We start from the raw sequence: 27,390 nt of genomic DNA on the forward strand, positions 1-27,390 counted from the left end.
ACTCACTACCCCCCAAAAATAATTAATTAAAGAAAGAAATATGGCTGTCAATTTTTTGTTTTATTTTTTTTGAGACAGGTCTTACATAGTACAGAACTTGATCTGTAGACCAGGCTGGCCTCAAACAGAGACCCACCTGCCTCTGCCTTCCAAGCACTGGGATCAAAGGTGTGCACTACCACACTGAGATAGAATTGTTTAGTTTTAAAAAAAATTGGGGGGGATTAATTTTATTTTTATTTTATGTACATTGGTTTTTTGCCTGCATGTATGTCTGTGTGAGAGTGTTGGATCCCTGGAACAGGAGTTACAGATGGTTGTGAGCCACCATGTGGTTGCTGGGAATTGAACCCGGGTCTTCTGGAAGAACAGCCAGTGCTCTTAACTACAGAGCCATGTTTCCAGTCCCATGCAATTGTTTTCTATTTCTAACAAATAAGAAGCATGACAGTTTGGCAGTCTGTGCCCTTAATCCCAGCATTCAGGAGGCAAAACTGGAAGTTTGGGCCAGCCTGCTCTACATAGCAAGCTCCAGGCCTGCAGGGGCTTCTTGGTGAGATCCCATCTCAAGAAAAAGAAAGGAAGAAAAAAGAAGCATCCAAGGGAGAACAAAGATTTTTGCACCCAGCAATAAGTTGATGCTGCTGACCAATGGGAAGGACACATGTCCAGTTTGTCCCTCTTACAGCTTTTTGTCCATGGAGTCTTCAATGGCAGGCAGTCTCTCCAAGATTCCTATGAATGAGTGAGAAGAAAGTGAGACAAGAGCGGGTTCCTGACAGCCAAGCTGGGAACATGAAGAAACCTACGTAGACAACAGCACAGGAACAGCGTTTGCCTCGTCTGCCTGATTCCTAAACCATCCTCACATGTGATTCTAACTTGTCAATCTTTGAAAACCCAACTCTCAAATGAGGCATGGCGGTGCATGCCGATAACCCTGGCACACTTGTAAGCCCAGCTCTGAGGGGGTTCTGAGACACAGACAGTTTCAAAAACAGACCCCGCCTCAAACAGAACGAGTGGATGACCTGGACCAGCAGGCTATTCTTCAGTGACAGAGTCCTGAGAGAGAGAGGACCAGGAGATCAGACAACAAAGAGAATAGACGATAGAGAAGACATGTGGTTGATCCTGCATAAGCTATGTCTTATGCCAAGTAAGCTTATTAAGTAACACAGCACCTTACATGCTACTTCTAGGGGACACATGGGGCAGAGTCAGCAGAAACTGTCACACAGTGGGACATATCTCAAAAACGTTATAGACCAAGCACACAGCAGCTTGGGACTGATAACCAATGCCTCATGCAATGGGGACAAGTTGGGTTTCAGTATCTGAAACTCCTCTCCAGCAAGGCCTGGACCATAGGCCATTACCCGCTCTACCAAGCATATGCCTAGTTTTAGAGAAGGAACTATGGCCTCAGGGAAAGACTGGAATCAGGAATCAGCCCAGCCCTCAACAAATATCAAGGGACAGAGGAGAATTGCTGCCCTCTTCTGGACTTAACATAGGCCTGCATACACAAATACATAAGCCAGGTATGGTAGTGCACACCTTAATCCCAGCACTTGGGAGGCACAGGCAGGTGGATCGCTATGAATTCAAGGATAGCCTTGTCTTTGTTAGTTCCAGACCAGCTAGGACTGGACAACGAGATCCTGTCTCAAAAACAATCAATCAAACAAACAAGCAAGCAAACCCAAACTTTAAAAAAGTCTAAATCAAGGAAATCATCCCAAGGACGAAACAAGAATGAATGAGGGGAGAGAGGCACGTGAAGTCACCTCTGCCACCGGCAGAGGCCAAGGTGGACAGAAAAGGCTATTGTTAGATTCGGATAGGAAATTCTTCACCCAGCAGTTGTGTTATCTGGCTGATTTTAAAATATTAAGACTGCCTGGTGTTTTCCATTTGAGGCAACTCCGGTGGCAGGAGAAAGGGCTCAGCCTAGGGGTGGTTGTTAGAGGTTTAGTGGAGTCTAGCCATGAGGAGTTGGAGGAGCGATCGCAGCTCCCAGGAGGTCAGAGAACCAGCTGGCTGTTTGCAGAACTATGTCGGTTGAGACCAGCAGCATCATGTTCCATGTTCCCGGAGCCTAGCTGAGAGCAAGCAGGACTCCAAAAAGACAATAGCGTGGAGCTTTAAAATTACATGCTACAGAATAGCACCTGACCTCTATCCACTCTGCCTTCCGGTCTCCTGAACTGCAACAATGAAAAATGTTTTGAGACATTGTCAAATGTTCCCTGCAGGACACAGCAGCTGAGTTCACACTGCCCAGAGTATGAACTACTTTATTGGAGCTGAAAGAAAGAAACAAAGAAACAAAGAAACAAAGAAACTAACCAATCAACCAACCAACCTTGAGAGCTTGTTTGGAGGTTCTGAACAACGGAAGCTACCCCTATACCATTGACTGAACAGCACTCTGGAAGCAGAGGCAGGTGGATCTCTGCGAATTTGAGGCCAGCCTAGTCTACAGAGCAAGTTCAGGATAGCCTCGGCTATTACACAGAGAAACCTTGTCTTGAAAACCAAACAAACAACCAAAACCAAAACCAATCAAACAAAAGAAACTTTTCACAAAACACACAGCTTGCACTCTTTGACAGAAAGAATCCTACCATCCGCAGAGGGCCGATTGGAGGGTTCATGGGCCCGGCACTCATTAATGATCTCCTGCAACAACTCGGGGCAATCCTGACCCACTGGCTCCTGCTTCTTGTTCTCAGCCACCAGCTCATAGATCTTCTCAGAATCACAGCCTAGCATGGGAAAAAAAATAGGACATGAAGCTTAAAAATTTTCACTCACGTACTTCTCTCTGGATACTGATAGCTAGGATTAGAATGAAGGACTTAGTATGAAAAAAGGAAAAGAAAAGAAAAGACAGACAGACAGACAGGAAGAAAAAGAAAGGAAGGAAGGAAAGGAAGGAAGGGAGAGAGAGAGAGAGAGAGAGAGAGAGAGAGAGAGAGAGAGAGAACGAGCGAGCTCTACTGAGAAGTTCAGGTATTTCCTACGTTAGAGAACCAAGTGACCAGGATAGCACAGATAGGAAGCTCTCCTGGCCTCTCAGAAGAGGACCCAGCTCCAACCCCAGCAGAGCCAGAGGTCACGTTCTTCACCTTCAAACGGGATCTTTCCAGTGGCAATTTCCCAGAGCACAATTCCAAAGCTAAAAGAAAACCAAGGGCTTGTCAGGTAGGTGACTGGACAGGCAAAGAAAGAGCTTGCTGTGCCACACTCTTTCGAATTTGATCTCCAGAAACCACATACTTACAGGTAGAAGGAGAGAAATGGCCCTAAAAGGTTGATCTCTGGCATCCACACACATTCCGTGCTATGTACACGCCACCCTTTCTCTCACACAAGTGCACGTGCATGCACGCATGCACGCATGCACGCACACAGATTCATTAAAAGGGGGAGGGGCCTGGAAAGATGGCTCAATGGTTAAGAGCCTTTGCTGACCTGGGTTCAGTTCCTAGCACCCACCTGGCAATTCCCAGCCATCTGTAATTCCAGTTCCAGAGGGAATCACACGCCCTCTTCTGGCCACATGGTGCATATACATGTCGACATAACACTCATACACGTAAAATAAAAATAAATGTATCTTTAAAAGGTTTTGAAAGAAAACCAAGCAACAAAGCACCCAGCACATTTCTTTTCCCATGTCCCCACAGTCACTTCAGGAAACTGAATTTTCTGGTTACCACCCAACTCAAGACAATACCCCACCACACCCAGTGCTAGGGAACGAAGCTAGAACCACACCAGGCAAGTGCTTCACCACCAGCCTGTGCCCCTGTCCTGTTCTATAGATTTAAGACGGTCCTCAGAGGAGGAGTTTGACTGGGCCTGCCCCATCCTCTCCACCTCAGTTAGAACCTGTATAGGCACATACCTATATATTTCAGCTTTTGTGTCATATTTGCAAAATGGATCTTGCAGTCTCTCGGGGGAGACATATGCTGTCGAACTGAATCTCTCTGCTTTAGTGCTCTTTGTTGCCCGGCTTATAGAAGTCTGTGTTTTGCTTAGCTCAAATCCTGCAAGCTAGACAGAAAGATGCGTTAGATTCAAGCTAGACAGAAAGATGCATTAGATGCAGATGTTGAAACGGCAAGGTCCTGGGTGGAGGGGGTAGAAGGTAGAGTTGGGGGAGGGGGTGTTTTTCCCTTGGGGACTAATTTTCTTTTTCATTTTTCCTTTTTTTGAATGTAAAAAAAATAATATTTTTTATGTGTACGAGTGCATAATAGCCATCTTCAGACACACACCAGAAGAGGGCATCAGATCCTGTTACAGATGGTTGTGAGCCACCATGTGGTTGCTGGGAATTGAACTCAGGACCTCTGGAAGAGCAGACAGCGCTCTTAACCGCTGAGCCATCTCTTCAGTCCTGTTGGTACCTCCAGACTTTGCTTTTGTTGACATTGTAGGTTCACTTCACCACATTGTACCAATCAAGAGAAATAGTAAGACAGCTCTTCTCAATAGAACAGGGATGGTGGAAGGGAAGAATGTTTGAAACACTGGCTGGCAAAGGGTGGAATCTGTTCTGTGGTGGGCACCCAGAAAGCAGGAGAAGAGATGGACTCAGTTCTAAAATCTAGGAGGAAACTCAGACAGCACAACCTTTCTTGTCTGCAGTTCTCTCTTTTCGCAGCTCTGTAAAGCTCCAACCAACCCAGGGAGCCCTCGGAGGATGTGCTCACCTTTACTTGGTAGCCTCCAGCTACCAGGAAGCTGGAGCTGCTGATGTTTCCGTGGAGTGTTCCCGAGTGGTGTAACCTGATTACAACCAAAGGGAGGGTGTATTAGACGTTTAACAGGATAACGAGGCTGTCTAATACTCTCCCTACCTTCTGTGTGGGTGGTGATCGGTGGACAACTTAATAAAATGCACCTGCCCCGGATCAGAGTCAGCAGTGAAGGAGGGAAAGGAAACCATCTGGGGCTTCTGGCCTGCTCTCCCATCATCTCTGAGACTATCAGTAGCACAGACAGACTCCTCCAGTTCTCTGAGGTGCCCATCTGACCCTCTGGTACCTGTACAAGCCTCTAGCTGCCCTCAGGACTAGGAGGCTGCGCACACTCATGGTGAGGTCCTTGTCTCTATCCAGCAGTTCCCTCAGGGTTCCGAGTTCACAGTACTCCATGACAATGGAGAATTCGGGGGGCTTCACTGGTGGAAAAGAAGCAGAGATTGGAAAGATCCAGCCCCACCCAGGGCTCTCGCAACCACAAATCACCTCTCCGCTTCTTTCTATAGAGATAATTCTGCCCTCAAGTGAGTCCCATTTCTCTCCCATCTTAAGATCAACCCAATTTTAAAGTACAAAGGTTTCAATCTGAAGAAAACTTGTAGTGACACTTACTCTCTCAGGTAACGGCTGAGGCGACTTACTCACTTAGGATGTGAACGTTCCTTTGTTTCTAGCCTATGACCTGAGACCCTGACTTCTAGTCAATTCTCTTTACCAGTCCCTTCCACATACACAGATTACGTGGGACTTAGGCTGTGGCATGATTTCCAGAAGGGGAGATGGGAGATGTTGCTTCCTCTTTCTAGGGAACAACGGCAGCCATGAACAGCAGGTAAAATGTAGCCACATCAACACTGCTTTTAGCAATTAAAGTCGCATTCAAATTCATAAATGAATGAATGAATGAATGAATGAATAAATAAATAAATGGGACTGAGCTTAACGCCTCACTGCATTGATCATTATGTCTAGGAGGCAGAGGCAGGAGAATTTTTGAGTTTCAGGCCATCCAGAGTTATAGGGTGAGATTCTGTCTTAAAACAAAGCAAAATTGCTGGAGAGATGGCTCAGTGGTTAAGAGCACTGACTGGTCTTCCAGAGGTCCTGAATTCAAATCCCAGCAACCACATGGTGGCTCACAACCATCTGTAATGAGATCTGATGCCCTCTTCTGGTGTGTCTGAAGACAGCTACAGTGTACTCATCTATAATAAATAAATAAATCTTTACAAAAAAAAAAAAAAAGCAAAATTCCTAAGAGCTGGGTGGCGGTGGAAAACACCTTTAATCCTGGCACTCACGAGGTAAGGGCAGGTGGATCTCGGAGTTTGAGGACAGCACAGTCTACAGTGTAAATTCCAGGACAGCCAGAGCTACACAGAGAAACCCTGCCTTGAAAACAAAAACAAACAAACAAACAAACAAAAAGTACTTGTGGGGGAAAAAGACTTATGAGGGTGGTGGTTAAAGGGTAGGTTATTTGGTTGGGTTAGGGAGTTTTGTAAATTTTTGTTTGTTTTGAGACCAGGTCTCATGTAGCTCAGGTTGCTTCATGAACCACCACCACCTTCTCCTCCTCCTTTGCTTCCCCCTCCTCCTCTTCTTCCTCTTTTCCTCTTTGTTTTTTATTTGTGTATGAGTTTCTGCCTGTCCATCTCTGTACCGCATGCATGACTGGTGCCCAAGTAGGTCATAAGAGGTTATCAGATTCCCTGGAACTTGAGTTACAGAAGTTGTTGGCCACCATGTAGGTGCTGGGAATTGAACCTTGGTCCTCTGGAAGATCTTTCTAGCCTGACCTGGAACTTCTGATTCTCCTTTTATTTCCTTGAAACTCGCGCGCGCACGCACACACACACACACACACACACACACACACACACACACACACACACACGGGGGGTGGGGCTGAGAACCAAGAGAAAGACTCTCTGCTTTGCAGGGAGAGGACTTGGGAATCTGGAAATCCAGCTCCTTCTCCAGGGCTGGGTTTTTAATGTCTTTTAAGACTTTGAATAAAAATCTCCTAATTTTGGGTTGGTCAGTGTGAACAAAGACAGCATTGGCCCACAACTGTTTCATAAACCAGGGTTTGGGGTGGCGTAGAGGCAGTGTGCATGAGCCCTGCTCGTGGGAAAACAAAACACAAAAAACAAACCCTGCCAGGATTTTATTTTAAGCTGGGGTTTTGTCTCCAGTCAGGAGAGTGAGGAAGAAGACAGTCATCTTAGAAGCTTGTGACCTTTGACCTGGTTATGCATTCGTCTGTCTGTGAATTTGTCTGACTTTTAGTTCCTCACTACTACCCTGTGAATTGCTCTTTAAAATTTAGCACATGGGCCACGCATGGGCATGGAGGTGCACACTCTAACCCCAGTGTTTGGGAGATAGAGGGAGGCAGTAAATTCAAGACCAGCTTGGTTTACATAATAAGTTCTAGGTCAGCCGGGGCTACCTAATAGAGAAATCCTGTCTCAAAAAAATAAATAAATAAATAAATAAATAAAATGCTATGTGCTACCACAGGGCTCCATGGGCCCTCCTACATTTCTAAGACCTGACTCATAGAGACTTAATTTTTTCCTTTACTTTTGTCTTTCCTTTAAGATGCTGGCAAAAGCTTAAGTATGGTTCCTCTGGTGCGTTAAGTTTTTTTTACTTTATCTAAGTTCTCCTCCCCACCATGTGGCTGTTTGCACATCATGTGACTGTTTGCACACCATGTGGCTGTTTGTCTGCCATGTGACTACGTGTCCACTATGTGGCTGACCTCTGTCAAGAGCAATAACGAGACAAGCTAATAACTAGTAAGTGATTGTCCTGACATGGCCTGCTTCAGATTATAATGTAACCTGCGACAGGTTCACCCTGATAAGGCAAGGCTGTAAGGGAAAGATTCTGTTATTAAAATGCTTTTCTGGGCTGGAGAGATGGCTCAGTGGTTAAGAGCACTGGCAGCTCTTCCAAAGGTCCTGAGTTCAAATCCCAGCAACCACATGGTGGCTCACAACCATCTGTAATGAGATCTGATGCCCTCTTCTGGTGTGTCTGAAGACAGCTACAGTATACTTATAAATAAATAAATCTTAAAAAAAGTTTTTAAAAAAATGCTTTTCTTGTTATTATTAAACATATAGAACAATCACTAAGCAATAGCCCACCCCTTTGGAGCAGATCTCTGCAGATCTATGAAGATGTACTGTCTTGTAGCATTGCTACGTAGACAAATAGATGATTTCTTAAGTCTTAATGATGATCCTATAAGAATTCCTAAAATTATATCATTGATTATTAAGCTCTTTTATAGTGGGACTGCTATTAGGTCATTTTCTGATAGTCAAAACTGCAGCGAGAACTCTGCCAGTCTCCCAAGTGTCACCAGTTAATTGCTCTGATATCTCAGAGCAATTATTATCTAACCAGACTTTCTCCAACTCAGAGCACATTCCTAGAGGTTGTAAAACAATTAACCAAAGGTTAACTAATAAAAAGGAACTAACGATTTACTATAGGTGTTAGGACAGAAGATAAAATATTGACTGGGTTTAGCTATACAAAACTTCACTAATAACTTAGTTATGGTTTTTTTTTTTTTTTTTTTTTTTTTTTCTTTTTTTGGTCTTTTTTTCGGAGCTGGGGACCGAACCCAGGGCCTTGTGCTTCCTAGGCAAGCGCTCTACCACTGAGCTAAATCCCCAGCCCCTTAGTTATGGTTTTAAACCTTCAGTGAGCCTGTGGGACTGAGACAGGTGATGGGTGCTTAGTCAGATAATTTCTCCTGATGGATATGCATGTAAACATTCTCTGTTGTAAACTCCTATCTCAATTTATGATTTGACTTGTGTGTGTGTGTGTGTGTGTGTGTGTGTGTGTGTGTACTTGCAATGAACTTTGTAGCTTGTGATCATGTATTCTGAAAGATGTATAAAGACTGAGGACAGGGCTGGGGATTTAGCTCAGTGGTAGAGCGCTTGCCTAGGAAGCACAAGACCCTGGGTTCAGTCCCCAGCTCCGAAAAAAAGAATCAAAAAAAAAAAAGACTGAGGACAAAGAAAAGAGAGAGGAACTTTTTTCCCTTAGAATTTTTCCCTTTCCCTACTTAGGATCTTTCCACTTTTCCCTTTAGATAGCTTTCATAGGAAACTTTTTACGATTTAGGAATAAACTCTACAATCACTTTTCTTTTTTCTTTTTCTTTTTTTTTTTTCAGAGCTGGGGACCGAACGCAGGGCTTTGTGCTTTCTAGGCAAGCGCTCTACCACTGAGCTAAATCCCTAACCCCTACAATCACTTTTCAAAGTGTCCCCTTTTCTTCCTTTGACTTCCGACTAGCGGGCGGAAAGTTAGCGCCTCAAAGTTCCTGCTGAGTTAGAACAAAGGTCACAATGCTTAATCCTCCGACACCGTAAATCTCCTAAACAAGCAGCCTTAAACCCTCGGAAGTCCTTAGCAAGTTACCATCAACACTTCAGTACAGTTAGAGAGCTAGAAGGTCTGGAGACAGCAGACTTTAAAGCCATCACCAGAGTCCTACTCTGTGCATCCTGCTACCACCCACTCCGGGCCAGGAGGCTCCTGGCAGACCTCCATGCTTAAATGGAAAAACACAGCTCTCTAACCTCTTAAGCTCTCATCTAGGAATCTATAATAAGCGTCTCTTTCATATTCAGAAAAAGTAGCAAATTAAAACGCGGACAGTATATTCCATGCAAGCAGTCAAAGCTTGACCAATCCCTTACCTGTTTGATCGATGCAAATCCCAAATATACGCAGGATGTTGGGAGAATCAAATTTCTTCATGGTTTTGATCTCCTCATTGAAAGTGAGCCTCACTATTCTAGGAGGGTGAAAGGAGAAATTAGCATTTGGAATTTGAGGGCCCCTCAAAGAATGTATAGTATACTGTACACTCGGCATGCATGCAACCAGGTGCTTGAGACACCATCAGAGACTCTTGGTATAGGGAAAAGCAGAGTGATGGGCTTGGCTGCAAGTTTAACTTCCCAGATGAACTTGGAGGCAGAATTCGTTCCTCAGTGTCTATGACAGGAATAATAGGATTTGTTCAGCTCTTTCTGGTATTTGATAGAATTATATTTTTGTGACTTATATGGCAAACTAAGAGTGGTTAAGAGCACTGACTACTCTTCCAGAGGTCCTGAGTTCAAATCCCAGCAACCACACGGTGGCTCACAATCTGTAGTGGAATCTGATGCCCTCTTCTGGTGTGTCTGAAGACAGCTATAGTGTACTCACATACATAAAATATATAAATCTTAAAAAAATTAAAACTGGGGGCTGTAGAGATGGCTCAGAGGTCAAGAGCTCTGACTGCTCTTCCAGAGGTCCTGAGTTCAATTCCCAGCAACCACATGGTGGCTCACAACCATCCATAACTCTGGTTCCAGGGGATTCAGTACCCTCTTCTGGCCTTTGCAAATACCAGGCATGCGAGTGGTGCACAGACATACATGCAGGAAAATCAGCCATGCACATAAAATAACATAAAAAAGTAATAAAAGTTTAAAACAACAATAAATAATAATAATTTATAATAATAATATATTATTATTTAATCCTTTTAATCCCAGTACCATTTAGGCCAAGGCAAGTGGAGCTCAAAGAGAGTGAGGCCAGAGTTCCAAGTCTGCCAGAGCTACATAGTGAGAACCCACCTAATAGAAAGAGAGAGAGAGAGAGAGAGAGAGAGAGAGAGAGAAAAGAAGAAAGAAAGTTAACTCATGGGTTCGGTCCCCAGCTCCGAAAAAAAGAACCAAAAAAAAAAAAAAAAAAAAAGAAACTTAACTCTAGGCATAGGGAAGTGTATTGTGAGAGCACAAGTGTATTTTGAGAGCACAAATAATGTGACGTTTGGATGTACCTAAATTAAAATTAAAGATGCATGTTTGATGATGGACCTCAAAGACAAAGTTAACGTGCAGATCATGCGATAATGGAAGATTTTTGCAATATCTACAGTTGACAAATGATTGATTTCCATGATATACAAGGCTCTTCTGCAAATGGGGACATGTCTTAGGGAATCACTGCTGTGAACAGACACTATGATAAAGGCAACTCTTATCAGGACAACAACATTTAATTGGGGCTGGCTTACAGCTTGAGAGGTTCAGTCCATTATCATCAAGGCAGGAGCATGGCAGGCGTGGTGCAGGAGGAGCTGAGAGTTCTACCTCTTCATCTGAAGGCTGCTAGCAGAATACTCACTTCCAGGTGACTCGGGTGAGTGTTTTAAGCCCATGCCCACAGTGACACACCTACTCTTAACAAGGCCACGCCTACTCCAACAGGGCCACCCCTTCTAATCGTGCCACACTCCCTGGGCCAAGCATATACAAACCATCACAGTGACAGAAGAGAGGGCAGAGGATAGGAAGAGGTAAGTCACAGAAAAGGGAAGTCAAACAGCTATTGTGAGCAGTGCAACATTAATCATGGGTGCATTCACCTCTGTGGGAGACCCAGGAAGACAAGAAAGGTCACATGTTCTCTATCATGTGCAGATCCTAACTTCTATTGTTTATATGTAGGCAAGGAAGGGGCTGTGAGAATGGGTATAGACTATGAAACTAGAGAGGCGATCACGAGAGGTGTTGAGAGAAGGGGGGAGGGGCAAGACTTTTTATGTGACATAGAAATGGAAAGAGAAGCTACTGAGGGGTGGAGGATTCAGGATAGGGAGTGGAGATAGGGAACAACAAATTGCATTTGAAAACACCATAACGAGTCGATGAGAGATCAGTTGAGAGTACAGATATACAACTCTTGCAGAGGACCTATGGTGGTTTGAATAGTATGGCCCCCATAGACACGAGTTTGAATGCTTGTCCTGTGGGGAGTGGCGCTATTAGGAGGTGTGGCCTTGTTGGAGGAAGTGTGTCACTCTGAGGGTGGGCTTGGAGGTCTCCTCCAAAGCTCAGGCTGAGTCCTGTATGGAAGAGCGCCTCCTCCTGGCTGCCTGCAGAAGACACTCTCCTTCCGGATGTCTTCAGATCAGGATATAGAACTCTCAGCTCCTCCAGTGCTATGTTTACCTGCACGCTGCCGTGTTTCCACCATGACGATAATGGACTGAGTTTCTGAAACCGTAAACCAGCCCCAGTTAAATGTCTGCCTTGATAAGAGTTACCTTGGTCATGGTGTCTCTTCATAGCAATAGAAACCCTAAGACAGGACCTGAGTTTGATTCCCAGCACCCACGCAGTGGGTAACTGCAACATCAGGGGGATCTGATGCTTCTGTCCTTCATGGGCACGCGCGCTCACCCACAGTTACACATGTACATATAATTTTAAAAAATGAAACCCAATTCTTTGTAAGCAAGTAAAAGTGTGAAAGCTGAAATAGCTAAGCACATACGAGTAAATGCTCAAGCTGGGAGGTGATGGCTTGTACCTTTAATCCCAGCATTTGGGAGGTAGAGGCAGGTGGATCTCTGTGAGTTTGAGACCCAGCCTGGCTGGTCTACAGAGGAGCAAGTCCTAGGACATCCAAAGCTACATAAAGAAAGAGTGTCTTGAAAAAAGAAAAAAAGAAAGAAATTATCAAATTTATTAGTAAATTAAATGCTTTCAGATCTGATACCACTTTACAAGGATAAAACAAATTTAGAAACAGCAAGGATCAATCAGTATATGAAATACGAGTGTTCTCAGGCACTGTAGAGGCGATACTGTATGCATACCGTAGGTACACCCGCTCCACTCTAAGAGCTTCCCGGTGGTACTTAGCCAATTTAATATTTGTGGAGCCTGTGAAGCAAGGGTTTCTATCCTGGAGTTACAGCCCAAAGAAATTCTTGTACAAGTGTCGGGGGTAGAGCTTAGTGGTAGTGTTTGCCTCTGTGTGTAAAGTCCAAGGTTTGATTCCCAGTGCCTCAGAATTGTCATACAGATCCTTTAAGGACTATGTACAGTGGCATTGTCAGTGGGAGAAAGTTGGAAGCAGATGTTTTACATTATGGGAAACAGGTGAAAGGCTCACTGATGCCCAGCGAGTCACCAGAGTCACCTGAAGTAAAAGGATTCGGCATGTTCCACAAGGCTGAGTCAGGACAGCGAGGAAAGTAGTTGATAGACGTACCACTCTCCTCACCTATGAAAAACTAGCGGAAGAGCATATTCTACAGGAAAATACAGTGATAAAACACAGAATTGTCTATAGAGTTCCCAGCACCACACCAAAAAGAGAATTGTATGAGAAAAGGATGAATTGAGAAACAAAACTTTAAGGTAAAAATTTTGTTCTTATCTATGTAGCCCTGGCTAGCCTGGAACTCTCTATCTAGCCCAGGCTGGCCTTGAACTCAGACACAGCCTCCCCCTACCTCATGGGTGCTGTGATTAAAGGCACACATGGCTGCGTCTGGAAAAGAGTATAAATTTCGAAAGACACATGAAGCCATGAGTAAAAGGGAGTTGGGGTAGAAAGAAAGTGGCCCAAGGTCAGCCTATTTCTTTTCCTTTTTGTGTGCATGAGTGTTTTGCCTGCATGTTTGTCTGTGTACCATGTGTGTGTTTGGCGCCTGTGAGCCGGGAAGAAGGTGTCAGATCCTCTGGAACTGGAGCTCCAGATATGAACTGTGATGTTTGTGCCAAAAATTGAACCTGGATTCTCTGTAAGAGCAAGAACTACCCCCCCTCCCCCATCTTCTCTGGTTCTATAGCCTCTGTTTCTTAATAATACAGATTAAGCCATTTAACCCTTTTGAGCCTGACTTCCTCCCCTCCCCCCATTTAATAAGGGAGACAATGTACCTTTCTCCTTGGGAAGCTACAGAGAATAGGTGTTGGTATGTATGAAGAGTCATATCCTATAGCCCTGTAGCTTACCCAACACTTTCGGCCTTGGGGTTGTTGAATACTTTGATGGTGACTGGAGATTTGTAATACTCTCCTCTATAAATCGTGCTCAGTTTATTTGTCTTCAGTTTGGTCCACGGATATCCAAGATCTTCCTTCGGAATCTCCTTGACTTGGAAATCTTGTGGGACCTCCTGCATGGGTTTTAGTGAGCCTGAGACAGAAGGAGATTAAAAGGTCAGCGTGTTAGGAAAGAGTTGAAAGGGAAGTAACCTCTTTGTGATGTGGTAGAGAAGTGCCACCCCATGAACTCCATGACTAGAACGTCTCAGGGCAGAGGGTCCTCTGCTTCTGAGTTATACATAGAGACACAGCTAAAGTTGGCAGCGAAGCTTCATGTACTTTCTTGTCCCTCTCTTCCAACATATTTGTTTTCTTACAATGCATGGGATTGAACCAAGGAGTTTGTGTGTGCTCCGCAAGTGCTTTACCATTGAACTACATCCCTAGCCTCCTTTTCCAGTCTTGCCTATCTTTCCAGCCTTAATGCCAGCCTCTACAGAGTACAGCCTCATCTCAGAGCTCTACTCCTATTGCCACATGGCTTGGCACTAGATACCTGGCATCATATCTAGTTATTTCAGATCAAATAGAGACATGGATCAAATTCAGCAACTGTACTGCTGTCAGTTGTATAAATGCTTCCTCGTGGATTGAAACATTTTTCTTCCTCAGAATACCACAAAGCTCAAAGGAAACTTACAAAACTGAGGAAGCTCAAGAAAATTACAGGACTCACTCATAGAAGTCTCTTCATAGTAAACATTGCTGGGTAAGAGGAGACTCTTGTGTAGGAGGCCAGTGATCCAGCTTTCCTAAGTTCTTGTTCATGTTACTGTGGGAGGGTTTTAGATCATTCAAGTGCCCAAGATCACCTATACTCCTCACAAATGTTCCTGAAAGTAATAATAATATTTTGGTTTACCAAGATGGATTTGAACAGAATCCTTCTTTGGACTGTTTGCCAGCTAGTTTTATGTCAACTTAACACGAGGTAGAGTCATTTTGGAAGAAGGACCCTCAATTGAGAAAATGCCCCCACCAGATTGATCTATGGGCATTTTCTTGATTGATGATTGATGTGGGTGTGTCCAACTCACTGTGTGCAGTGCCACTCCTGTTTTGAGTTCCTGCCTTGACTTCCCTTAGTGACAGAGTGTGAACTGAGTGTAGTAAGCTGAAATAAGTCACTTACCCCAACCGACTTACTTTTGATCGTGGTGTTCTAGCACAGCAAGAGAAATCAAGACAATCTATCTTTTCCTTCCCTGTCTAGCGTAATAGAAATAGACTTCCCAAGAAGGCAGGGGAAATAGCTCAGCTGTAAAGTGCTGCCAAGTGTGGTGGTTTGAACAAAGATGGCCCTCATAGACACAGAGACTCTATTAGGTGTGGCCTTGTCACAGCAGATATGGCTTTGTTGAGGAAGTGTGTCACTGAGGTTGGGCTTTAAGGTCTCTGATGCTCCAGCCAGGCCTAGTGTCTCAGACTCTTCCCGAGACTTGCCAATCCAGATGCAGAATTGCCAGCTACCGGGGTTGGGGATTTAGCTCAGTGGTAGAGCCCTTGCCTAGGAAGCACAAGGCCCTGGGTTCGGTCCCCAGCTCCAAAAAAAAAAAAAAAAAAAAAAAAATAATAATAATAATAATAAAAATAAAAATAAAAATAAAAAAAAAAATGAGTTGCCTGTGATCATGGCATCTCTTCACAACAATAGAAACCTTAATTAAGATACCCTGGGTCTGATCCCCAGAATCCATGTTAGAGACTGGACTTGGTGGCATGGTCACCTGTAACCCCAGGACTAGGGAAGTGGATATAGGTGAATCGCTGGGGCTTGTTGGCCAGCCATCTTAGCCTAACTGGCGAGCCCCAGGTCTCTGTGAGAGACTTGTCTCAAAAAACAAAATAGATTTCTCCCAAGGAATAACTCTTGAGTTCGACCTCTGGCTTCCACATGCATGTGGACACATGGATATACATGCCCATAAGAAATGTCATATAAGGGTTGGGGATTTAGCTCAGTGGTAGAGTGCCTGCCTAGCAAGTGCACGGCCCTGGGTTCGGTCCCCAGCTCTGAAAAAAAAAAAAAAAAAGAAACATCATACAACATGTTTGCACTGTCTCTCTGTCCTCTCCTCTCCTTTACCCCTAAGGCATGTGTTTCTACCAAAAAAGGGTCAGTTGCTTTGTTGAGAGCAGACCCTGGCACAAAGCAAAATTTGTATAGTTTTATTGAATAAATGAGGAAATGAATGAGCACCTTAAATTTCACTGAAATTTTTTTTGTGTGTGTGTGTCTGCATGTACATAGAGTATGTTTACATGTGCAGGTATTCATGCCTGTGTATGCATATATAGAGGTCAGAGGTTGACATCAAGTATCTTTCTTTATTGCTTGTCATCTTGTTTATTTCTTTAAAATATGTATTTGCTTTTATTTTCTATGCATGACTGTGTGCTGGCATATCCGTATGTGTACCACATGTGTATATGGTCCAAAAAGCCAGAAGAAGGCATGGGATCCCCTGGAACTGGAGTGAGGGCGAGTCACCCTCTGAGTGCTGGAACTGAGTCTGGGTCCTCAGCAGGACTAGTGGACATTTGTAACGGCTGAGCTGTCTCTCCAGTCCCTATCCACCTCACTTTTGAGACAAAACCTCTCACTGAAATCTGTAGCTTGCTGATTGGCTAGACTTGCTGGCCAGTGAGCCCCAGAGATTTTCTTGTTGTCCCCTTCCAATGTTGAGATCCCCTGCCTGTTTTCTCCAAAGGCCTTGGTTTGAATTTTTTATGGGCAGTCAGTCAATGAATGGAAGCTTCAGTGCTGCCATGGTTTGCCCGTCTCTAGAGTTCCGTGTGTTCAGAACTTGCTTTCCAGGATGGTGCTGTTGGGAGGTGGTGGATCCTAAGGTATGTGGGGGCTTCTAAAGGGGAGTGTGGGACCCCAGGCTCCCCTTCCTTCTCTCTTTTTTACTTCTTGACTATCAAGCAAATGTTTACTCTTCATTATATGTGTATCTGATAAGCTGCCTTGCCACAGACTCAAAAGCAATGGGACTAATAAACTAATAAACCAAGCATGGACCGGATATCTTCCAAACTGTGAGCCCAAGTAAACTACCTCTCTTTCTGAGCTACGACCATGGGTCGTTGTTACTGTAACAAAAACTTGACTGATATAGATGCTATTCACGGAGGAACTTATTATAGTTATCTTAGCATTCTTTCTTTCTTTTTTTTTTTTTTCTTTTTCTTTTTTTCAGAGCTGGGGACTGAACCCAGGGCCTTGCATTTGCTAGGCAAGCGCTCTACCACTGAGCTAAATCCCCAACCCCCTTAGTATTCTTTCTTAAAAATTATTTTTGGTAGTGAGCCTAACCTTTAATGGCTAAGCCACCTCTCTAGTCCTTAAAAAGTGTGTGTGTGTGTGTGTGTGTGTGTGTGTGTGTGTGTGTGTGTGTGTGTTGAGGCAGGGGTTCTTTGTGTAGTCCTAGCTATCCTAGAACTCACCCTGTAGACCAGGTTAGCCTCTAAGTCAGAGGTTCGCCTGCCTCTGCCTCTCAAGTGCTGGGATTAAAAGCACGCACCACTATGCCTGTCTGTTTTAGTATTTTGACCGTTACTATGGATTTCTTGCTGGTCGAGAGGCCGCTTTCAAATGCTACTTCATGGACAGAAGCCTGGATTAACTGTGACCACATCCTCAAACCTGTGAGCTGTTTCCAGTGCTATCCAGCAAAGGAAATAGAGCCGGGAGGAGCAGGGTAGGTGGGAGCTCTAGACGCCGGATGAATTCTAGTTAGGGAGCCTTCCCTGCCACAGGGCACCGGCCACTCACATTGCTTCAGGGCCTCTTTGATTTCTTCCATGCTGATTTGCAGCTTCACCAAAATAACTTTCATATTTTCATTTCTGCAAGAAAATGGGGGGGGGGGACAACAACGTGTTTAAAAATACAAGTGCTAAACTGACACTACGTGTGCATCAAAACCAGAATGTTAATTAAAACCACCAAGGTGACAGCATTTAAACTCTAAGTCATCACTTGGTAGGAAATACTACTGTTAATATTCATCTCTGGGGGCTGGGGATTTAGCTCAGTGGTAGAGCGCTTACCTAGGAAGCGCAAGGCCCTGGGTTCGGTCCCCAGCTCCGAAAAAAGAACAAAAAAAAAAATATTCATCTCTGCATGAGTACTCATGCCTGCATGCCACCATGCTTCCCGCCAAGATGATAATGGACTAAACCTCTGAACTATAAACCAGCCCTAATCAAATGTTTCCCACGAGTTGCCATGGTCATGGTGTCTATTCACAGCAATAAACCCCAAACTAAGAAAGAAGCCAATCCTGACCTCTCCTTGAGTCAACCCTCTCTGTTACCATAACACGCCCACCTTCCCTAATCCCTGATTCCCTTTTTCTCTTTGATGGTATTTGGTACGATTACACATGTCTTGGTTTCTCTTACTACAAAAAAGTACTCATTTGCTTAAAAGCCTCCTCATTTGTCCCATTTAGATGTCTTCTGCCAACCTGACAGGATATGAATCACCACCCTCCATGTCAAGTCGAGAGCACAGCTACTCCTCTGGGCTCAGGCATCTAAAAGACGCATCCGTGTGTTCTCCTGTCCTTGTCTGCTCTCTGTTACTGTGATAAACACCATGCATGACCAAATGAAACTTGAGGAGGAAAGGGCTTCTTTATTTATTTAGCTTTCCGGGAAGCCAGGGCAAGGAGCGTAAGGCGGAGAACCTGGTGGGGCAGAACTGCAGCAAAGACCATAGGGAAACAGCTTGCTGACTGGTGTGCTTTCCATGACTTGCTCCACTTGCTTTTTTTTTTTTTTTTTTCTTTCCGGAGCTGGGGACCGAACCCAGGGCCCTGCGCTTGCTAGGCAAGTGCTCTACCACTGAGCTAAATCCCCAACCCTCCACTTGCTTTCTTATACAACCCAGGACCACCAACCCAGGGGTGGAACCTCCCATAGCAGGTGTAGCCCTCCCACGTCAATCATGAATGGGGAAAAAAAATCCTAATAGACTCGTCTATAAACCAATATGTTGGAGCATTTTCTCAACTGAGGTTCATTCTTCTCAGACGGCTGGAATTTGTATGCCTACTTGTGTGTTTGTGTGAAGGTATCAGATCTTGGAGTTACAGAGTCTGGTGGTTTGAATAGGAATGGTCCCCATAGATTCACGTGTTTGAATGCCAGGCCCACCCAGATGGAGTGGCGCTATTAGGAGGTGTGGCCTTGTTGGAGTGGGTGTGGCTTGTTGGAGTGGGTGTGGCTTGTTGGAGTGGGTGTGGCTTGTTGGAGTGGGTGTGGCTTGTTGGAGTGGGTGTGGCTTGTTGGAGTGGGTGTGGCTTGTTGGAGGAAGAGTGTCACTATGTGGGCTGGCTGTGAGGTTATATATGCTTAAGTCTGGCTCAGCACGCTTCCTTTCTCCTGTTTTCTCTACAGGTCACTCTCCTGTATCTCTCTCTTAGAGTTCATAAGACCTCCATCCTCTTTGCAGCTGTAGGATAAGTCCTGCCTAGTTCCTGCTTCCAGGTCTCTTGGCCTATTGGCTAGGCCAGGATATGTCACATGATACTATTGTGGGACCTCTCCTAGTGGTCTCTTGTTAAAAGGTCTCATCATTATGTCCGTCTATGGAACCTGGGTTCCCTAGAAAAGCAGTAGCACTCTTCACAGCTGACCCATCTCTCCAGCACCCACTTCTATCTTTCAGATAACAGAGTTGGGGTTCATATCACTGGGTCATCCTAAGTCTAAGGAGGTCATGTTTGTCCATGTTTCCTTTGTCTTCCCATGCCCGGTGATGGAGGCTCATCTCTTACGTCCAGCTTAGTCCATGTCTCGTTTCTTTAGAGTCTGGCCCTCCACTATGTTCAATTAGAGGGCCGTTCTAGTTCAAGCGTTCATTATCTCACCCTCTAAAACGCTCTCCTCAGTTCACACTTCCAATCTGACTCTCAGGTAGGTTGAATTATTGGCTCTAGCTATTGACTTCCAGTCACGCTCCTGCCATAGCAACACAGAGGGTGAACTGTGTGTGCCTTTGTCTCTTCGTGTTGGGCTTTGCCAGGTGGCTGGTTTCAGAGGATGTGGCACAAGTAGAGGCTTGAAACTCGATATTTCAATTAGGGTTTCCTCTCTGCAGTTCTACCACAAGAGCAATCTTGTCACTTTATGGCTAGGTCTTTCTTTGTCAAGGTGTCTAGTCAAACGTCGCTCTGACTGTTCTTTCTGAACCATTGTGAGCCATTACTCTACTTAGTGGCTTTTGCAGGCTTAGAGAAACTTGGTTTTCTGTCATCATGCCTTACGCTCTATGAGGTCAGAGATTTTGTCTATTGTGTTCTGTACTGTATCTGTAAGGTTTAGAACAAACAGTGTTGTGCATGCTGTCTGTACCCAATCCATGCTTCCTTGGCTTGCTTTATTTAACTCTTTTTGCTGGACAATCTTCATCATAAGTGAGAGTCCCACAGAATCTAATACTGTAAGTTATGAATTGGAATTCCAGATATTTTTAAGAGTGATACAGAAGCAAGGGGACTCACTAGCAGGTAGCACATATCCCTTATTCCACAAAGGCTTCCCCAGATTTCACTAGCCTCACCATACAGCAGGATTTCTGAGGCACAGTCACACACAACTGTTCAAACTCCTCTCCTTTGGCAAACCAAAGTGAGGCTAGGATGCTTCCTGATTTCCATTTGCTCTTCCACCCCACCCTAGCCCCAGCCTATTCTTTCCCAGCCTTCGGAAGACTCACCCATCTTCCTCTGCGTCCTGTTGATCTTCCTGCTGCCAGGATGCTGGTTGGCTGACCTCGGAATCAGACTTCCATTGATCAACCTGAAGCAGCAGCAAGAGCTCCTCCCAGATGTCTCTCAGCTTCTCATTCACTTCATGGAAGAGGATCTTATCACTGCCCACAGTAGCAAACTTCCAAATATTGGACTTCTGACTGAACTTTTCTATCTGCTGTCTAGCTTCTTTTAGGACGTCCTCAAAACGGCCCAGGGCAGCAGTAATGTCACTGGGGAGGCTCTTCTTTTCTTGGGCCTGGAGCCTCTGGAGAGGCTGTAGCAGGCCATGCACACGGTTTCTTAGACGCCGGCACTGTCTTTTGCAGTATTTCATCTTTTCACACTGGTCATAGATGAGCTGGCCTAACTTGATGATCTGTCCCAATTTATCCATACCTGAAAGACATGCATAGATTGGTTGAAATACCACAAACCCCCTGTGTATCTATCATTCAGTTAACAGAGGGTCAAGGGTATCTGTGATGCCAATGCCAGAAACAGGATACCTCTACCATGTAAGGTAGAGACAGTTTGCTGTCTGCCAAATCTGTTCTCTCCTTGTAATAAAGCCTGAACTGGGACACATTGGTCACTGAGTGTTTTCTCTTCAGCTTCCATTGCAGCACCTGACTGAGGTCATGTGACTGGCACATGACTATGGGTTCTGAGGGGATGGGATTTGTACGCTACTTTGGGCTGAGACAGGTTTGTAAGGAGAGGATCTCTGGGATACTGGTATCCAGAAGAATGGATCCTAGGTTCCTGGATAATTGCTTGAAGGAAAGTAGCCATTTTGCTAGGATTTCTGTTACAAACTGTGATAGAAGATGCAGTTTCAGTTGTATGGAAGTCATTATATTTTGGGGCCATCTTGGTCATAATGTTTAGCCTGTCTTAACACAGATGACCTGTTGAGATATTAGAAATACCTACACGGGCCAAAGAGGCAACTGAAACCAGTAGACCAAGCTGATTTAGCATTAGCCTCAATTGTTGTAAAGAAATATAGTATAGTGGTGCTGAAATCTTAGCATTTAGGAGGCTGGGGCAGAAGGGTCACAAGTTCAAGGCCAGTCCCAGCTACTAATGAGAGCCTGTCTCAAAAACAACAACAAAAAAATCCCAAACCTGGTGTTGTAGCTCAGTGGTGGAGTGTTTGCCCAGCGTTGGCTAAGTCTCTGAGTGAGTGATCCTCTGCACAGCTTAGAGAGAAGCTCCTGGAGCCAAAGAGATGGCTTAGTGGTTAAAGGCATGCACTGTTCCTGCAGAGGAGACAGACCCACTGTGCTCTTCTGACCTCTGCAGGCCCCAGTCACACACATGGCAAAACATTCACACACAAGAAAGAAGATCATAAGATCTAAACCTGAAAAGCATCCTTTCAATTTCTGTGACTTTAAAGATTTATCTTTATGTATATGAGTACATTGAAACTGTCTTCAGACACACCAGAAGAGGGCATCAGACCTCATTACAGATGGTTATGAGTCACCATGTGGTTGCTGGGAATTGAACTCAGGACCTCTGGAAGAGCAGTCAAGGCTTTAAACCACTAAGCCATCTCTCCAGCCCCACAATTTTTAAAAAAAAAAAAAGTAACAACAACAAAAACTTTGCAGTCAAACACCACAGATCAAATAAAACATGTCTGCTAAAGGACACTGCCAGCCCTGATTGGCCACCTTAGTCACAGCCAGCCTAGAACATTCAGGATTGCAATGAAAATCAACTCTTGAGAGACTGAGGCAGGAGGATTCCTGTGAGTTTGAGGCCAGCCTGGGCTATAGTATGGGATCTTGTCTTTGAAAGAGAGAGAGAGAGAGAGAGAGAGAGAGAGAGAGAGAGAGAGAGCGAGAGAGCGCTTTGGTCAGTCTCAGTTTTCAGTCTCTTTTCCTATGGTGCATATACATGCAAAAATTCATACATTGAAAATAAAATTAGTAAATGTTAAGAAGAACAGCAAACAATTGGCAAGAATGTCTGCTGAGTAAGTGCCTGGCTCCTCTGAGAGAGCTCAGGAAGCCACTGCTTCCTTTCCATCTATCTCCCTCTCTCCTCCTACCACAGAGATACCACAGAGCCCTCATCCTACAGTGTGCAAAGCTTACATAAGGATGACAGAAAAAAAAAGATTCTAAGTTGATGACAACTGATCCTGAAATCTATGTCACCCCTACCCATAGGTTGCAACCTTCCCTCGTCTACTTTTTTCTAATCTTTATTCCTTAGAGTATTTTGCCTGTACGAATGTGTACCATGTGCATGAAGTACCTCTGGTGACCTGAAGAAGGCACCCTTGGATCTTTAGCACGGGATGGTTGCGAGCTGCCATACAGGTGCTGGGAATTAATTGAATCCCAGGTCCTCCGAAAGAGCAGGTGGTGCTCTTAGCTCCTGAGCCATCTCTCAGGCCCCCCTCAGCACCAAAAGCAACTAGAGTCCATAATGAATGACAGTTGCCATAGCAACTCTTTTTTTTTCATGGTATTCCTTTTCCTTTAATTCTTCTTTATGTTTTCAACCTTTCAAATATGAATATGTATATGTAAAGTACAATTAAGAGTATAAGCAAGAATGAAAATTACTTTGATCATTAATGGTAAGCCAAATGCATCTGGAGGCAATGCTATAAGACTCTACACAGAAATTCTACTCTGGGAGTAAGATACAGCTGAGTAGTATGTCCCTTGTCTGACAGGTACAAAGCCCTGGGTTCAATGCACATTACCATTCCTTTCTTTTTTTTTTCTTTCTTTTTTTTTTTTATTAACTTGAGTGTTTCTTATTTACATTTCGAGTGTTATTCCCTTTCCCGGTTTCCAGGCAAACATCCCCCTAATCCCTCCCCCTCCCCTTCCTTATGGGTGTTCCCCTCCCCACCCTCCCCCCATTGCTGCCCTCCCCCCAACAATCACGTTCACTGGGGGTTCAGTTTTAGCAGGACCCAGGGCTTCCCCTTCCACTGGTGCTCTTACTAGGATATTCATTGCTACCTATGGGGTCAGAGTCCAGGGTCAGTCCATGGATAGCCTTTAGGGAGTGGCTTAGTCCCTGGACGCTCTGGCCATAGCAACTCGTCACTTGCAACACATTGAGTGCTGTAGGATCACAGTTCCTCCTCTTCACATGATAGATGAAGGTGTTGTCCGAACGAGTTCAAAGCCGTAGAAACAGACCCGGAAGCACTCTTTTGTTTTTTTGGGGATAGGGTCTCCTTATTGTATCCTTGGCTGTCCTGGAGCTCAATAGGTAGCTCAGGGTGGCCCCCAACTTGCAGAGAGCCTCACAACTTTGCCTCAAAAAATGCTGTAATTAAAGCCACATACCACAATCCTGGCTTCAAAGGCACTTTAATCGTTGTTTTAGGTTCTTTTTTTTTTTTTTTTTCAGAGCTGGGGACCGAACCCAGGGCCTTGCGCTTCCTAGGTAAGCGCTCTACCACTGAGCTAAATCCCCAGCCCCTAATCGTTGTTTTAAAGATCTATCTATCTATCTATCTATCTATCTATCTATCTATCTATCTATTTTTGAGACAGGGTTCTCTGTGTAGTCTTGAACATCCTGGAACTCACTCTGTAGACCATGCTGACCTAAAACTCAAGAGATCTGCCTGCCTCTGCCTCCTGAGTGCTGGGATTAAAGGTATGCACCACTGTTGGGAATTGGTTCTAAAGCTTTGTCTTATTTCGGCTCCCAAAAGCCAAGATTCCAGACATAAGAGCCCTGCCCCAGCTGGCTTCGACTAATAATAAAGAATTGACATACGGCCAATGGCTGGGCAAGGAGACAGGGCGGAACTTTTAGATTGTGCGGGCAAGCGACTGAGGGGAAGAAGAGACTTGCCATGACTCGGAGGAGGGAGAAGGATCCGGTTTAAGAGCTGCAGGAGAGAAAGCATCCCACAATGTGGGTGTAAAGGATATGCAGCCCTACTGAGAGGGGTGGAGGGAGGCACTGACCAGAAGGTTACAGGGCAGCAAAGATAAATTATAGATTTAGAAGGTGTTAAACCAGGAATACCAGAGGGAAGTGTGTGCTAGCCTCGGGGAGGTTTAGAAATGCCTAGCCATGGGGCTGGGGATTTAGCTCAATGGTAGAGCGCTTACCTAGGAAGCGCAAGGCCCTGGGTTCAGTTCCCAGCTCCGAAAAAAAGAACCAAAAAAAAAAAAAAAAAAAGAAATGCCTAGCCATTGAGTTAGTCAAGGCATATTGAAATTAGCTGGTGTGCATATGTGCATGTGTGTGTGTGCGTGCGTGTGTGTGTGTGTGTGTGTGTGTGTGCACACGCGTGCACGTGCATTCATGCATGTTTCATTCTCTAATCCAGAGAGCTCTCAGATGGGGCGTGTGTGCGTCCCACCAAGAGTCAAAGCAGTTTAACTAATTCCCTGCTACACATCACCACTGCCTGGCTAGATTTGCTTATTTTTATTTTATGTGTACAAGTGTTTTGCCTACATGTATATCTCTGTACCACATGCACATAGAGACAGGAGGTCAGATCTTCTGGGAATACAATGGCCATGTACATGCTGGGAATCAAAGCTGTGTCCTCTGGGAGAGTAACCAGTTTTCTTAACTGTTGAGCCATATCCCCAACCCTCAGAATGCTCAAAGCCTTAACAAGCTTCTCAATGGCCCAGTGAAAGATAGGGTAAGAATTATCTTGGAAAAAATTAAAACAACAGAGAAAGAGCTCCCTCAGTAGATGAGCTATCTCAGTAATTAAGAGCACTGACTGCTCTGTCATAGACAGGACCTATGCTGGTCAGCTCACAACTGCCTGTAACGTAAGACTCCAGGGGCTCTGAGCCTTATTCTGCTCTCCATAAGGACGCGTGCGCGTGCGCGCGCGCACACACACACACACACACACACACATGCACACGCGCCCCAAAGAAAGGAATAAATCCATTTACAGATCAGATTACAACATAGAGAAAACAACTCCTTGGAATCCCAGTCTGCCTTTAAAACATGAGTCAAAAAGTGAAACCAAGGGCTGGAGAGATGGCTCAGCGTTTAAGAGCACTGACTGTTCTAAAAAGAAGTCTTGAGTTCAATCTCCAGCAACCACATGGTGGCTCGCAACCATCTGTAATGGGATTTGATGTCCTCTTCTGGTGAGTCCGAGGATAGCAACAGTGTACTCATATACATAAAACAAATTAAACAAATCTTAAAAAAAAAAAAAAAAAAGTGAAACCAAGCATGTGAGTGATTAGTTTTCTTTGTCCATGGGATTCCCAGGCAAGGCATTAGTATCAGGATACTCTTTAAAGGCTGAGCCGTCTTTCTAGCCTGTCATGGTGCTCTTAAACAAAATCAATGGATCTCGGGCCCCAGCGATTCCCAGATGTTGAGCCCAAGCCGTCAAGGCTTGGATGTCTGAGAGCAAAGGAGAAAAATCTGGAAGTAGTACTAAATATATTAATTTACTCTTGCCCCGTTCCCCTCCAATTATAAAAAAATGTCAGAAATATCTGGGCGTAGTGGCACAACTTTAAACCCAGCACTTGGAAAGCAGAGACAAGCATCTCTGCGAATTCAAGTCCAGCTTGGACCATACAGTGAGTTCCAGGCCAGTCAGAGCTACACAGTGAGAGCCTATTTCCATAAACAAATGAATAGTCTAAAAAAAAAAGTCAGAGGCCCTTTAAAAAAATTACATTAGACTACTCATGAAATGGGCCCTAGAAAAGGAAAAGGGAATTCATATTAAGAACTGGAATCATGCTGGATGATGGTGGGGCACACCCTTAGTGTTAGTCCCAGCACTTGGCAGTCAAGAGGCAGGCGGATCTCTGAGTTCACGTTGGGTCTTGTCTACGGAACAAGATCCAAATTCCAGTGTAGACAGAGCCACACAGAGAAACCCTGTCCTGAATCCCTGCCCCCCCCTACCCGAACACACCCTCTCCCACCTCCCATCCCCATAATCATCTGTGCTGGAAACTGATTGTCTTACTGACTTCCCATCTACTCTAAGACTTGGGCACCTCTGGACGGGTCCCACTCTTTGCCTCTCCTCGAATCCCAGTCCTCGATCACCATCTTACTTGGGCAAAAGGTCAGCAGGGATCTCAGCAGCCGCACAGCCCAATAGAGTTAGGGAATCGAAACCAACTCACCCCGAGTTCCAGGAAGTCCTATCTGTGATTCCGTGATTCTCCTGCTTCCTCCTGCTGCGCTATGGCTCCCTGGAGTCTGAGGACTCAGCCCGGTTTTTCCGAGGGGCGCTGGTCTTGGTCTATCCTGCGCTCCGTTCCAGTGTTCCAGTAGGATCAGTCTCCCACTGGCCACTGTGATCTTCTTCCTCGCTGACAATGCACCCCAGACCAGGACAGGTCCCCGGTCTCCTGAGCCCCTTCCCTTGGTGCAGCCTTAATGCTCCCGCATCCCGGAGGAATTCTACACCGGCCACAGTTCTCGTGTAAAGTCAAATTTGGGTTAACACAGCAATGCCCCAGCCGAGCCCTCAAAACCAACAGCTGTTTCTTCTTCCGGAAGTGGCTGCCAGTTTGACACGCCTCCCCCCCCTCGGGGGGGGGGTTTCTACTCCTGCTGGAGGAGTGCCAGCTTCTCACACCCGCTTTCTGGACAGCTCCCAGTTGAAGTCTCCAGTTGTCTCTGGTCCTTCTCCAAATCCATTAAATAGCTACTCTGAGTCCTCCCAGGTCCTCTGCTTGGGGTCTTGGATTTGGGGATTGAGCAAATAAGGTTACAGGAAGCCCTGATAACCACTGTATGGGATAACCTGGAAGTTCAGCAAAATAAAAAAAATAAAAAAGCGAGGCTGAGACAGCTCAGTGAGCCTGCCGACTTGAGTCACCTTCTTCTCCTGAGGTGGAAGTAGAGAACTGAGTTCTCCAAGTTGTCTTCTGACCTCGACATGTG

General features: G+C 45.0%; 1 protein-coding gene across 7 annotated transcripts; it reads right to left on the reverse strand.

Moving 5' to 3' along the window:
* Mlkl (mixed lineage kinase domain like pseudokinase) lies at positions 1-27,027 on the reverse strand. 7 transcript variants are annotated; one of them, XM_008772571.4, is made up of 12 exons: positions 26,625-27,026; positions 21,622-21,710; positions 20,457-20,889; positions 17,505-17,578; positions 13,634-13,817; positions 9,521-9,618; positions 5,065-5,200; positions 4,731-4,806; positions 3,917-4,068; positions 3,135-3,184; positions 2,631-2,771; positions 40-735 (listed from the first exon to the last, which is right to left on the reverse strand). In XM_008772571.4, exons 3-12 carry the CDS (start codon positions 20,885-20,887, stop codon positions 683-685), a joined length of 1,395 nt encoding a protein of 464 aa, XP_008770793.1. In that variant the 5' UTR covers positions 20,888-20,889; positions 21,622-21,710; positions 26,625-27,026; the 3' UTR covers positions 40-682. The 7 variants fall into 7 exon arrangements, 5 of the variants coding, with proteins under 5 accessions (NP_001388006.1, XP_008770793.1, XP_008770792.1 ...); XM_008772570.4 differs by having other exon boundaries at positions 21,622-21,755; XM_063278293.1 differs by lacking the exon at positions 26,625-27,026 and adding an exon at positions 26,553-26,605.
* Positions 27,028-27,390: the final 363 nt, after the last annotated feature.

This window comes from Rattus norvegicus, chromosome 19 (assembly GCF_036323735.1).
Source record: "Rattus norvegicus strain BN/NHsdMcwi chromosome 19, GRCr8, whole genome shotgun sequence".
Lineage (NCBI taxonomy): Eukaryota > Metazoa > Chordata > Mammalia > Rodentia > Muridae > Rattus > Rattus norvegicus.